The sequence below is a fragment of the Athalia rosae genome, chromosome 3 (genome assembly GCF_917208135.1).
Source record: "Athalia rosae chromosome 3, iyAthRosa1.1, whole genome shotgun sequence".
NCBI classification, from domain to species: Eukaryota; Metazoa; Arthropoda; class Insecta; order Hymenoptera; family Athaliidae; genus Athalia; species Athalia rosae.
This window is the reverse complement of record NC_064028.1, coordinates 214,567-229,077: the sequence shown is the minus strand read 5'-3', so window position 1 is coordinate 229,077 and position 14,511 is coordinate 214,567. Positions and strand designations below refer to the sequence as shown.

The following is a 14,511-nucleotide window of genomic DNA, read 5'->3' as shown; positions in this document are numbered from 1 at the left end:
CTCGGCGGTCTTGTCGAGCAGGTGGATACGCCAAGTTCACCGGTCTCAAGACGTACAACAAAAATCTAAAGACCATGCTAGCTATCGGCGGATGGAACGAAGGGTCCACCAGATTCTCCCCTATGGTTGCCGATCCCGAGAGACGGAAGGAGTTCGTTAGAAACACCGTGAAATTTTTGAGGCAAAATCATTTCGACGGGCTTGATCTCGATTGGGAATATCCCGCGTTCAGGGACGGGGGAAAACCCCGCGACAAGGACAACTACGCTGCTCTGGTTCAGGTAAAAACTCGATGCGTCCGACCTGCGTACGATCGACGATACACCCAATTTCATACATACCGTATGCATACGCAGGAGCTACGAGAAGCGTACGAACGCGAGTCCTCGAAGACCGGGCGCCCCCGGCTGCTCCTGTCCATGGCTGTTCCTGCCGGCGTAGGGTACATCGACAAGGGCTACGATATCCCGAAACTGGACAAGTACTTGGATTTCATCAATCTGTTGTCCTATGACTACCACTCCTCTTACGAGCCCGCTGTCAACCACCACTCGCCCTTGTATCCCCTGGAAGAAGACAACGAGTACAACTTCGACACCGAATTGACGGTCGTAAGTCTGATCCTCCCGATCGCACGTTACCAATTGCTATGAATTTACAACCATTGGAATCTTGACGAGTGCGAATTGTTTTAAAAACTGCGCGCAGGACTACACGATCAAGCATCTGTTGGAGAGCGGAGCTACCGCGGACAAAATTGTTCTCGGCATTCCTACCTACGGGCGTTCGTACACGTTATTCAACGAGGAAGCGACGGACATAGGATCGCCCGCGGACGGTCCCGGGGAAGAGGGCGACGCGACGAGAGAGAAGGGATACCTCGCCTATTACGAGGTGAGCCCTTCGTTCGTCGAGGGAGCGGGTCGTTAGATATCGACGGTGAAATTATAGCATATAGCCTCTGTCGCCACGCTTTCCATCATCCACCCTTATCTCTGTACTAGATTTGCGAAAGTCTGATGGACTCGGACGAATGGGAAGTGGTATCCCCGAATCCGAGTGCGATGGGGCCGTACGCTTACAAGGGTAATCAGTGGGTCGGCTACGACGACGAGAACATCGTGAGGCGGAAGGCTATGTACGTCACGGAACACGGACTAGGAGGGATCATGTTCTGGTCGATTGACAACGACGACTTCCGCGGTAAATGCCACGATCGTCCTTACCCCCTGATCGAAGCTGCCAAGGAAGCGATGCTGGTCGGCGGCGGGTGAGCATCTCGAAAAATCCCCATTCGGTGCAACGATTCGCACCGACGACGGGCATACCTACTCTTCGAATCGAACGTTCCATTTTTTCACGCAATCTCACGCAATTGAATTATATCGCAGGAAAACCGCGACCGAGGGGAAGGTAACCGACAAGCGGACACGCGGCAATTTCATCGGCAAAAGACCCGGAGCAGGAAGACGAAGGACAACGGAGGCACCTGTTCGCCGAGAGAATCCGAGGAAGAGAATCGATGCCTCGAAATCGAGGAAACGACCCGCTACCGGAACAGACTCGGAGGAGCGAGATACCCCGGTACATCTCAATGGAAGAAGCAGAGGGCAATTCGACGATTCCGAAGACGAACAGAACACTTCCAGTAGATCTAGAATTGGGCTCAATATTGTCAGAAGCGCTGATTACGAAGAGGACGATGACGGAGGAAGCTCGCTATCCGAGACAAGAAATCGTCCTCGCGACGAACAAGGAAGAAGAAGGCGACCCGAAGTTCCGAGAAGACGAACCAACACCCCTACTACCGGTATACCGCAACGTAATGCTGCGCAAGCACGAAGCAACCGAATAACTACTCCGGCCCCACCGACCACTCCGGATCCCGGAACAGGTATGGCAAAACCTCGTTAAAGATCTATCGGATGATGTTTCCCTCTACGTCGCGGCTTACAGTTTCTCATTTTCCAACGTAGATTTCAAATGCACGGACGAAGGATTTTTCTCGCATCCACGAGACTGCAAAAAATATTTCTGGTGCTTGGACGCGGGTCCGGGCGGACTGGGAATCGTCGCTCATCATTTCACTTGCCCCGCAGGTACGTTAACTTCGGTTCGCAAATCAATCTTCAAAACTAACTTGTCGTTGGGTGTACCCGTGACTCGTACGTATCGCGCAGTTGATTGTCAGTCTGCGTTGGGACCGCTGTTGATATGAAAATATTTTTTCTCCACTCCGATGTAGGCCTTGTGTTCAATAAAGCGGCCGATTCCTGCGATTACCCCCGCAACGTGATATGCCCCAAAGTGAAACCGGTTGAAATTGCAACAACACGTGCACCGAAAGTGACCTCCACCCATCGGCCTACTCGAATCTCGAGTACCACTCGTCGTTCGGTGGATTCCCACGAATACAGCGAAGAATATGAATATTACGACGACGACGACGACGAGGAAAGCGAAGACGACGGCCCTTCCACCGTCGCTACCTCGACTACCGCTAGGAACCTACTCTACAAAACGATTAATAGGAATAGATCCGCGGCGACCAGCACCTTTGCACCAACGACAACTGGCGAAATTCCCAAGGCTGTCACCTCGAGGTCCTACCAATCGTTACCCTCGAGAGGCAGCACCGCGTCGCCGGTATCGTCGACGGACGAGTCTGAAGAAGACCCGCAGGTCTTGAAAGAGTTGATTAAACTGATCAAGAAAGCAGGTGAGATGGTTATCCCGTAGTCACTCGTGGAAGGTATAAATTTTCTAGATATATCCACCTTGAAAGAGGTGTGTTACCCAAGTCTTTAACTGAAATTGTTAAAGATCGCGTTATGCAATTGTCTAGGTGGGATCGAAGAGGTAGAAAAACAACTTCATCTTCAAGGTAAAGGCGGCGAAAGTAACGCGCGAACAGGTTCTGCAACACATGTAGCCGATGTAACTCCCGCTACTATCAGCCGGAGCTTATACGAGCGAGTTTTGAATCGACAAGCAGCGAATAGCGGTAGTTCGCTGTTCCGAAGGACCACACCGTCGCCGAACACCGTCACGGAAGTGGCGATGCAACGATCGGATCCTCAACCAGCTGTAATTTCAAGGTCGAGACCAAGTTACAGAAACGGTCCCGGGGAAACTCAATTCGAAGGACTTGACGATCTTCCCGAGGTTAAGAATCTCAGAAAGGAACGTCCACAATATGTTACCATCAACCGACAGCGGTTAGTAAGCGTTCCGACCTTCAAATTGTATGAACCGTTATTTCATAGTCAGCCGGGTTTTCGTAATCCCTGAAACATGTCTGTCGCCAGGCCTTCGACCGGCTCTGCCGTTGAAAATAACGAGGAGATTCTCCAAGATAATACCGATGGCACGTCGTTGGAAGACCGATCGATAACCAATCCATCGGAACAAACGTCGAATACACCAAAAGAAACTCGTGGTTACGTGGACATTCGTCGTAGCAGAACTTCAACTGCCAGGTCTTTATTCATCCAATGCCCGTAACGATTCAATTTGTGACACTTTTGAGAGTATCTTTAAGAGCACACGTCTTTCTTGATTTTTCTATAGAACCAATGCGCCCGAAGTCGAGGACGAGGATAGTTTTTACGACCAAATTCGGGACCCTGTGAAATCGGGGTGAGTTTGACTCTGTACCCAGTAGTTTATGCAAAAAACATTATTAACCCGGTCTCTTTCAGCACGATCTTTCTAGACGAGGTTGGTAACGCATCGGAGGTTCCGTCACGTCGGAGAAACGAATCTGTGATCGACGAGTCTGAAACGCCGACTACAACGTCTAGGTTATTATTACACGTTGAACGTTTACCCGCACTCTAGGGACACGTAGAATTTTTACCAATAAGTTCCAATTCACCAATCAATGGACTTTCAGATACCTCACCATCGAACGTGTGAGAAGCACCACTCAGAGGATCAACACATCGCCGGAGAATGATGAGCAAATAATAGAAAATACTACCGAATCGACCTCTCCCGCGACTGGAGTAACTCGCACTATCCCTTTCAACAACAAAATGGACAAGAACTCTGTTCCTGAAACGACTACCGCGAATCGAGAGATCATCGAGCAATCGGATGTCGTTGACACCGCGAATCCAGTTGTTCAACCGATGCCGACAACTCTTTCTACAAATTTTCTTTCCACAGACCTCCCTGTACTAAATCTTGATACTCGGACCGCTTCTTCACCTTCCATAGTGAAGGCAGGCGAAGAATTGCCACATGCAAAACTGATACCGGTTGTTGCAAGTCCTTCGACACAAGAGTCTAGCGATAACGATGATTCGATTACCAAGGAAACACCGATTGTAGTACATCCTAAACCATTTGGGTTCCAAAGAAGAACCAGGCCGACGACTACTACTACCGCTGCTACTACTGTGACGCTAACGCCAGAAACAACATCGTCTGGTAATACTGATACTGGACGTGTCAAGGTGAGTACTCAGACACAAAACTTTGCACAATCATTAAATGTTGATCGAGGCCAAACCGCAGCGAGACTAAGGCCAATAACAGCAGATTTATACAACCGAGAGGTTGCCACTGATGAAACTGTTGATTTTGACAATAATAATAATAATAATAAGCGACAGGGTGACGATCATTTTGACATCAAATATGTTTACAACACATCAAAACCATCCGAACGTGAAACACCGATGCCCAAAGATAAAGCATACGGACGGGTCAATATTAGTAGAGGATACAGCCGATACACTCCGCCATCTTTTCTACCATTCATTGACAAAAATATACCCAATGCTGCATTTACACAAGCCATACGAAGTCGCAGACCGACTACCGATGCGAACTTCGACGATTCGTTAGAATACATTATAGGAATACAGCCTGAACTAATAAAACTGCAACCCGTCGTTACGACACCAACAAGTGCTACAATACCGCGAACCAGTTCTACGGTACAAACTGCAAATATCAAATTCAGAGATAGTGGTATTATCCGGATTTTCAAAGGAAGTTCGATTCCTAGGGCACGGACCGTTGCTAGAGTTGAACCAAGTTCCTATGATAACGACGCGAACCAGAATGCCGAAATTACGGAAATTCGTATCCTACCAAACGATAATGTGCGACACCTCCCAGGGCGACAACGTCACAGACTGGGTCACGCGGGAGAAATTACCAGCCCTACGTCAGCTCCGAATAAGAATGTGAGTAATACTCGGGCTAATATCGGAGCATTAGATCGGTCGTTACAGACTCAAGTACAGCATTTAATCACAACCACTGAAAACGTACTGGACAGAGGTGTCGATGCGGAACGGAGCACCGTCGCGATTGATCCTTTCACGGAGAGAGCAGATCCCATGCCGCGAAATTTCTTCAACACCATTCTTGGATCCAGTAGATCAACGAAAATAATAGAATCTACAACGTTTGCCTGGAACAGTGATGTAGTCGAGAATAGTACAGCCACGGAAGGCACAAAACAGGATCCAATTTCATTTGTAAAAACAGATTCAATGGACGAATCAGTCTCCACAGCATTACCAAGTACACCCTCGCCCGGATTAGTTGATGGACCAACAACGTTTTTACCAGCAATCGCAACAAGTACGACTTACGGTGATACTTTCGCAGGCCCAGTTCACACCTTTGATACAAAAGATACTGATATTCTGGTACTAAAATCTGCAAATGCAACGAGCGGCGCATCTGCCAGTGAAACTATGACTTTGGCTGACCATTCTGATGACGATGCCTCAAAAACTGATGATAAATTAGTACCAAAGCAACCGTCGCGATCGTTCAGCCAGGGGTCGGCGTCTAACAGAAGACAACCAGTACCATCAGGGCAAACGAATCGTACAAGGGAAAAGTTCCGACCAAGTATTGACCCTGTGGTTTCTGAAGTTGAGAGGCAAAATCGAATAGATTTGAGGAGGAAACAAGTTGTAAGGCGTCTTCGCAAGAGACCTCTGGAACTCGGTAAAACCCAAAAGCAACAATTTAACATAACGATAACTCCGTCACCGTCGAGACAAAATCTGTCCAGCTTGTTCGCACCGAGAAGAAACCGAGTAAGTTCCAAGTTATTCGCCAGATCGACAACAACGCCGATACCCACCATCCTAGAAGACAGCGACCAACGTAACGCAGAAGTCAAGTTCACCACACTCGTGATCGGTCAGTTGCCGGAATTCGAAGCGAAAACGACACCTTTCATCGGAACATACGGAGACGATTCGACGGATGGTCCAACGAGTGGCGTGGAAAGTGCTACACCCACCGTTGAAAGTATTCCGAATAGCACAAGTGAGAATTCCCCTGAAACGAATCACGCAGATCTGGTAACCGAAGATCATACAATAACTCCGACAACCACCGAGCAAGATTTTGGAACTGAGTTTCCAACAAGTACCAGCATGCCGAATACTACGGACAGAATTACTGATTTTACAACGGATGATGTCACCTCAACTTGGGCGTACTCTACCACAACGGTCAGTGAAGATGCAATCGACGTGACAACCGCTAATTCTGACGACTATCGAGGGAACGCAGTGAATACCGATGCAACAAACTCGTGGGCAGATAGCGAAAAATTCTCAACATCTGTCGGCTTGGACTTGACGACAGATACGTTAACGTCTACGGAAGCTACCGCAGACTTTACTCAACGGGAATCAGCCGACACTGCGTCGACGAACAACGGACAGACCGAATCCTGGAACTCCGTTACGACGGTAGAGATAACCACGCCAACGATGGAAACAACGAGTTCTTCTATTTTGCGGTCGGAGGATAATATTGATAAATTGACAACGGACGCGTCGCGCCGGCCCACATTTAAACCTGTAAAACGGGTCCCATCAAAATTACTTGGCGAAAATGGGGATGAGGTACCAATTGCTGATTCAGCGTTAGAGCGCAGGAAAAGTTTATTCGTTCACAGGCGACCAATCTCAACCACTACAATGGCACCCGTCGAAGATGAAAGTTATTACGAGGATGAATTTTATGAAGACTATGGAGAACCTTTGCCAGAGAACTCGGGGGAGCAAGTTCGAGTCGAAACGTTTACTTCAGACTCAGCTGAACATCCCGATACAGTGATCAAGGAAGAAGATGAATTTTGGAAACATTACACCTCCGGATCAACCTCTGCGAGTACCACACCGAGCACCACGCTTTCTACTCACAATACCGCATCTAGCCAGAAAATCTTTGCCGAGCCTGCTCGGAGGCCGAAGTTTCAGGTGCCGAATTCTCTGAAGAATCAATTTTTATCCCAGCAGGAGCCTGTTTCGAATAATGAACAAGCTGGATCCACAGATATCGATACGGAACCGGGAGCTGTGAGCAAGTTCAAGTATAAAAAACACCCCAAATCAAATGCTGTTCAGGAGCTTGGTGGCGCAGATAATTCTGAAAATGGCCATGAACCACAATCCGTCACTAAGGATTTGACTTTGAAATCGACAAATAATAATACAGAAGTAAGTGAAACGGAGATGACGACGACTGATGAATCGATAAGGACATCGACAATATCAACAACCCGATACTTGGAAGAGAATCCGAACAGCGTCCCAAGTAAGGTAACGGAGTACTCGTATACAGGGAACGGGGGTGAAGATAAGTCAACTACAAAGAGTTTGGAATCAACCATATCTACCACAATTGGAGGGGCTCAGGACGAAACAACAGTTTACCCTACAATCTACCCGTTGCTATATTCTACCAAAAGACGGTCATATCCTAAGTATTTGGATTATACGTCTACGGAACCTACGGTGACGGAAACATTGATTCCGGCAAAGAAATTCAACTACGCTGCAGATGCCGAACTCAGAAAATTCAATCATCGTACATCGACTCCCAGAAGCACAGAGGTGGAGAGTACGTTGCAGGCGGGGATCGACATCGCCTCGACTACAGCGAAGCCAACCGTTACAAGGATCGTTACATCCATCGCCGAATCGGGAGTAACGGAACGACAAAGGATTTTAATTAAAACGAGGTATTCCTGGCAAACGGCTGGTACCAAGATCTTGCGCGAGAATGCCGTGCGTTTGCCGTATGATTCGGCGACCACGCCGTACAGTGCCGCAATGAGGCGTTATTCAAATCGTGTTCCAGAAAATTCAAAAAAAAACCAACTGCCAGAGAAGAAATATTCGTTTACAAAATTGTATCGTAACGGGATCGCGCGTGGACATCCCGAAGGAGGCATAGAACATTCCACTTTATCCATCGAAAGCCAATTCGCAAAAGACAGACACCACGATTCGATTGATCCAGTTCTACGGGGAGTAGAATATCGAAAGCTCGACGATGCCGTTACCGCCGCATATGGAGGCGAATCGTCAACCATTCAAATTGAATCTGTGTTCAACAACCTCGTCGGTGTTGACAACCAGAATTCGGGCGATGGGAGCGAATAAAGAGCTCGATTTATCTATACTTGGTCATGTCCTCGAAATATTTTGCTATCAAAATCAATCACATACACCACCGCAATATGACTTGGAAATGTGTTACATGTAATATGGCTGACGACACAATTGTAATATCACGGAGAGTACGCCGGAACATGCAAGAATTAAAGTTGAATCCTTCTGATTTTCAGGTGCCATTGGAAACAGTCAAGTTACCTACCCTCAAGGAGCTCATTGGTTATAAAACCATTATTGCACACGAATACAAATCCACCACACCAATTACACTATCAACTAAAAATTCATCCAACGACTACGAAATAAATACCGACGAGCATAGCAATAATATTGACACGACAGAGGCGACAGCTGTTTCTAAGAACGACTTTCGGCTCGAAGACGTAACGAGTATCGCACCTACGGGAATAGATGAAGCCATCCAGGCCACAGAGGAAGATCGATCGGGCACCGTAGCGTCGTTGGATGCTGCCGGAATAAAGACTTCCGCGAGAGACGCGAACGATCGTATTATCGCCGAGTCGGATGAATTGATCGCATCAACAGATCCCTCTCCGCCAGCCACCATCCCGATAAAAATATTACAGCAGGATCGACCAAGATCGAGAAAACGTAAAATAAAATTAGTCAATATTCCTGTTCGCATCTTAGAGTCCGATAGACCTGTGACAGATGTTATACTGGAAGTACCAGAATCGAAATTGAATAGCGTATTACGTTCGCTGTTGCGAGTAGAGATTCTGAAGCCAAATGACACGGTGAATGGTAATGGTGTCGTAACACAAATTATGGATAGTTATAATCAAAGCAACGGACGCGGCGATTCTCATGAAAACAAAGTCGGAAACGTACAAAATAAATCCGGTTCAACTGTATCTGATGAATTACTGGAGGCGAATCTCAGTGGAGCTCCTTTCGCTTCGGAGCATTCATTTCCATCTACAACACCGGATGTTACCACCGTACGAGGTCATATACTGCCCACCTCTCACGCGCAATCCCGATCTCGAGGATTTTACGTTACAAAAAGCATCGAAAGCAACATTTTGTACGAGAGTTCCACGCTACCGAGTTCTACAGATGTGACGCAGCTCAACACTGATTCTACCCAACAATTTCCAGCAACCGTATCTGATAACGATTCCTCAACGGTTGCAACGCACGGCTCTGCTACGGCTACGGATCACGAATCAACGACACAGGAAATTTGGCCCTCGACAATTACGACCAGTCTAGAAAACTTAAACAATATCCTGAGTGCCGATGACAACAGCGGCAGCCAGCTGACATTGGTGACCCAAAGTTCAGGGACAGAAGCGGACGCAACGTCTGAAGAATACACACCGACCTCAACCATAAACACAAACGGTGTCGAGTCAACAACAGACACAACTTTTACAACGTCAAACGACATTACTTATACTACGCCTGACTCTGAAGAAGTCTCGACAAGTAATAATACAGCCGGTATCGGTAGCATCACAACTGAGGAAATATCACCAGAGCCTGATCGAAATTTAGAAATGCGTACAACTTTATATAGTACAAAAATCAATCCCATTGACGCCGAATTGGACTTTTTTACAGCGAGTACGACTGCATCTGAAATTCAGAGCACTACAATTATTCAGAATACCAATGGTCCCATAGAAAGAACCGATCCGGGTATCGACGCGACCGGATTAACTACAACTCTCGATTTTTACGCTGTAACTAAAACACCAGATTCCCAAACTGGTCAAGCGACAAGCGACAATACAAGCACGAAAAATCCAAATTTCGAAAAAATATCGAAACCGGACCGATCTGAGCCCGCTTCAGCAACAGACGAGACCGACTTTATTGATACAACGAGTTCCTTGAATGCAGGAACTATGATTCCAAGTTCGGATCCGGACATTGACATGTCCGATCTTGTGACTACGGATTCCACTTGGACAGGCCCGGTTACGACCCAAATTTTACCTACTACTGACTTCTCCGATTCTGAAAATATAAAAATAAGTCAGGTGCACACGGAAACCACAACGGTAATGGGTGACAGCGAATCCACCACCGAAACAGGAATTACTGTAACATCACCAACTCTTATAAATAATGAACCCACAAAGCCGCAATTAGAAATTCTAAATCAATCAGGTCACACTTCTGCCACTTCTGAACGAGTCGATCTCGGACTGGAATCAACTGTGGCCCCTTCGAATAAGCCTTCCGAAGCGACTACGGGCAGAGATACGTCGATAATTGATACCGCCACACAAGAAGAGGACGTAATCGCTAAGCCTTCGTCATCGACACAGTTTACCGGTTTGGTGTATCGAAGGCGTGGACCCTATAAGTCTCCCACGGCTGTTCCGGGAAAGAATAAGAAACGACGAGTCCTGGTTAGAAAGCGAATCTACGGAATTCGACGACCTCACGTCGTACCGGTTGCTGACAACGAAACCGCTGTTGACGTGAAAAATCCAAATACTGGATTTTTGAATAAAACGATTAACAATCCCCGTCGCAGATACGTTCGGCGACGTATCATAAATCACGCTACAGGCGAGATTGTGGATGAAACTCGTGAAGGAAATCGGACGGTCGTAATAAGTCAGACGGTAGCGAATAATTCGAACCCTGAGATTGTCCGTAAGGTGAACAATTCACCAGAGATGAAAAATGACGTTGTACAAAAATTACTGAGACATCGTGCGATTTATAGACGGCGACCGATAATTGATCAAAAAAATCAAAGAAACAGTTCCATAGAAGCCAATATATCTAGTCAAAATAACAGTGCCAGTATGAATGATGTGCAAAGTTCTAGTGTCTCGAGCGCTAATCCAAATCAACGAAGAAGAATAGTCGTACAGAGGTTTAGGTCCAGAGATACAGGACTTGCGAAATCATTCGCGGTAGGCTCCAGCCAGAGTCAAAGTTTGCAACGTCTTGTACGATTGGAAGCTGCAGATATAAATCGATCTGACCCTACCGAAAGTACAGTGGAGGACGGCACGACCAAGGGACAAGGTTTTACTGACATTATAATCGATAATTTGACCGGTGGTTCTGAGACCTATGCCACAGTTAGCCTTTACGAAAGAGAAGAGCTTCCTCGAACGGAGAGCATTGCCGAGACACAATTTGGACTCGAACCTGCACTACAGTCTGAAGATGTGCAGGCTAGCGATGAGGTCAGTGCCAGGTGACAAGATTGACTGAAACGCTTGCTGGCTGATCGGTACTCTACGTCCTAGCTAATGCTGCAGCTGCAAAACTGTTTCTTTTCTTACAAAAACAACTCGCCTGCACAAGTGCAGAAATGACTTTTGACTAATGTACTAGAGGAGATTGGAATTCCTAAGCTCTCGATCATCAGATAAATGTTTTCTACTTGGAGCGCTTCATGAATCGATACTCGCATAGGAATGGAATTATTCATTTAACAAGAACAACTAAACTTTCTGTAACTCACTAATGCGGACCTACTTTCAATTTACATACTTTCAACAACGTACACTTTACATTACACTATATTAACACCAACTATTTCGAATATTCTGTCGTGCTTTGCTACTTTTCTCAACTTAAGTATCATTTGTTACTGGTAGCAGTTTTTTTGTTTCCATACATCACATAAGTACCCCTGTGACTGATACGCTTTTTTCTAAAACATTCAAGTGCTTCATTGGTTTCGAATTGTTCATAAATCAGCACTCTCATGCTGACTTTTGGTTTTGGTATAAACGTCGTTGCAATTGCCATGACATGAGACAAAGTTAGTGGTATCGCATAAACAATCTTCTTCAAATAGAAGACTTGGATCAAGTCTACGTTGATTAAAACTATGAAATTACTCCCAATCTCAGGACACGACATTTTAATCGGGATTGCATCGAGTTGAATAGTTTTCTCAAATTCACACGACCGTACTTCTTTGCATTGTCGCAACGAATTTGAACGGATGTTTCAATAATCGGATATGCTTTACACATTTTACTTGTTGGAATCAATATCACTGGTATACGCGGAATAAACAGATTACCAGATATCCGCCACTAATTTTCCAAAACTCGATTTTTCCGACAGATCAATCTCTTCAAGACTCGAGCTGGAATTCCGAGAACACCTGGGACTCTGAATCGACCGTTGAGACCAATCACGTCCACAACGACTCCTGGAACCGATACCATGACGACGGTTTCGTCATTGACACCCACAGATACCGTGACGCCTCGTCAAAGATTTCATCAAAGTCAAAGGCCAACAGCCGAGGCTATCGAGGGTAAGATTCAGTAAAGGAAACAACTCATTTTCTCAACTATTGGCTGCGATTGATATAGTTATTGCAAAAATGATTCAACTATTAATCGCAGGTGACGGGCAAAGTCGGTCACGTTTTGGCGACGATGGGCCTTTGAAATCTGAAGTAAATAGGGATCTCCCTGATTCCTTGGACCAAACGGTTCACGCACAAGAAGTAAAAGTGACCGTTGCTCTTGGAGAATTCTCATCTCCAACACCACCAACCGTGAAAGGTGCGATACCTACTGTGTCTCGATACCAACTCGCTTTGAAGTCTCTCTTTGTCAATCCTTAATTTATTTCATTCTTTCTCAGCATAACAATACGTACCTTCATTTATTGACTAATCGACAATTCACACGTCTGTTGTCTGTTTATGTATACTCATGTGTTTCTATCTCCAATTGATCTGTGGCTGTGGTACTTGGACATATTGAACATCGATACCGTCTACACACTGTGTATGTTATTCAAATGCTCTACAACCAACCTTATACCTTTATATTCTTCTACGTACCCAAGATGCATCACTTTTTTTTTATTCATGCGAACATTGTCCTGATTTAGTACTATCGACTATGCAATATTTGCAAACCAGACTAACAATCACTATCCCATACTTCTTCACCATTGTTCCAATAGCGTAACTTCACGTGATCACCATAAGCTTTCTAAACTAGAATCTATGGTTGTGTTGAAATTCATCCTTGATGCTTTGCCAAAAACATTGCAACTTTTTCTTCATGTCGCTCCTCCAGCATCTCGATTCTTTATAAAAACAGTCGATACTCTTGCCGTACCCATGCTGGAGAATGTTGAGCTTTATTTGCGTAAAAATAACTCACAGCGGTGAAAATATCCTAGTATAATTGAACAAATGATAATCCTTTATCGTATGTCTAATTGGTTGCGCTATCAGGTCGGCCACCGTTCAGAACTTCTATAAGGCGTAAGATAGTTACCACCGAAGCTCCTCAAGTCACAGTCTCCCCCACAACAACCCGAACTGTCGTGAGACAAAGGCAGAGGCCGGAAATTTTTGAAAAGATTAATAGAAATGTACCTGCAGCCAGACGTCATCCAGCGATTGTTGAATACGATTATTATGAAGATTCAGATGAGGGAATCGTAGGAAGATCCAAGATCTCCAGCAAGATAGCAGTGGGTGCGAGAGGTTCCATTCAATGCTTGGATCAGGGCAACTTTCCTCATCCGACCTCCTGTAAGATGTTCATATCTTGCGCAAAACTAGTTAGCGGCGAAGTAATCGGAACCGAGTACACTTGCCCAAAAAGGTTGTCATTTGACCCCATCGGTGGTATTTGTAACTGGTCAGCAGGATTAGGATGCAAAGAGTAGTTTATTGATGAAATCAGAGAACACCCGATTTGGAAATCTGTCTCTCTTCTCATTTTTCTGCTTCTCAATTTTTGAACTGCTAAGATCAAACTTGAAAACTTGAATTTCATAATTGGATAAAAAAAATCTAAGTTGAGAGGTTCGTCATTATTTAGAACTAACGACTTGTACTCTCAATGACAAAATTATTGGTTGAAATTTTGTAAAGATGTGCTACCATCGATGAAGGATGTAATTCGAAGTACAAGTCGATCGATAACTGGGACGTGTCACTTTGCTAGACTATGATTTACTCTGCTCCATTTCTTCGTTGATCAACAATTTTATAGCAGTAATAAGTTATATGTTATGATATTCATATATATGTGTAAGTCTCCATAGAATGTGAATAAATAAACGTATTTATATTTTTATA

At 45.4% G+C, this 14,511-nt stretch overlaps 1 protein-coding gene across 4 annotated transcripts in view; it reads left to right on the top strand.

The window, feature by feature from the left end:
- LOC105685472 (uncharacterized threonine-rich GPI-anchored glycoprotein PJ4664.02) overlaps positions 1-14,511 on the top strand; it is a 22,495-nt gene extending 7,984 nt beyond the window's left edge. For all 4 annotated transcript variants that reach the window (XM_048653436.1, XM_048653434.1, XM_048653435.1 and 1 more), the window contains 16 exons: positions 22-281; positions 357-611; positions 709-894; positions 1,005-1,270; positions 1,392-1,894; positions 1,977-2,099; positions 2,246-2,719; positions 2,846-3,218; positions 3,309-3,479; positions 3,571-3,639; positions 3,702-3,803; positions 3,896-4,460; positions 8,621-11,626; positions 12,522-12,717; positions 12,809-12,970; positions 13,657-14,511. In XM_048653436.1, the coding sequence (XP_048509393.1) occupies positions 75-281; positions 357-611; positions 709-894; positions 1,005-1,270; positions 1,392-1,894; positions 1,977-2,099; positions 2,246-2,719; positions 2,846-3,218; positions 3,309-3,479; positions 3,571-3,639; positions 3,702-3,803; positions 3,896-4,460; positions 8,621-11,626; positions 12,522-12,717; positions 12,809-12,970; positions 13,657-14,096 (7,098 nt within the window). In that variant the 5' untranslated portion in view covers positions 22-74 and the 3' untranslated portion in view covers positions 14,097-14,511. The remainder of the gene's footprint in view (positions 1-21; positions 282-356; positions 612-708; positions 895-1,004; positions 1,271-1,391; positions 1,895-1,976; positions 2,100-2,245; positions 2,720-2,845; positions 3,219-3,308; positions 3,480-3,570; positions 3,640-3,701; positions 3,804-3,895; positions 4,461-8,620; positions 11,627-12,521; positions 12,718-12,808; positions 12,971-13,656) is intronic.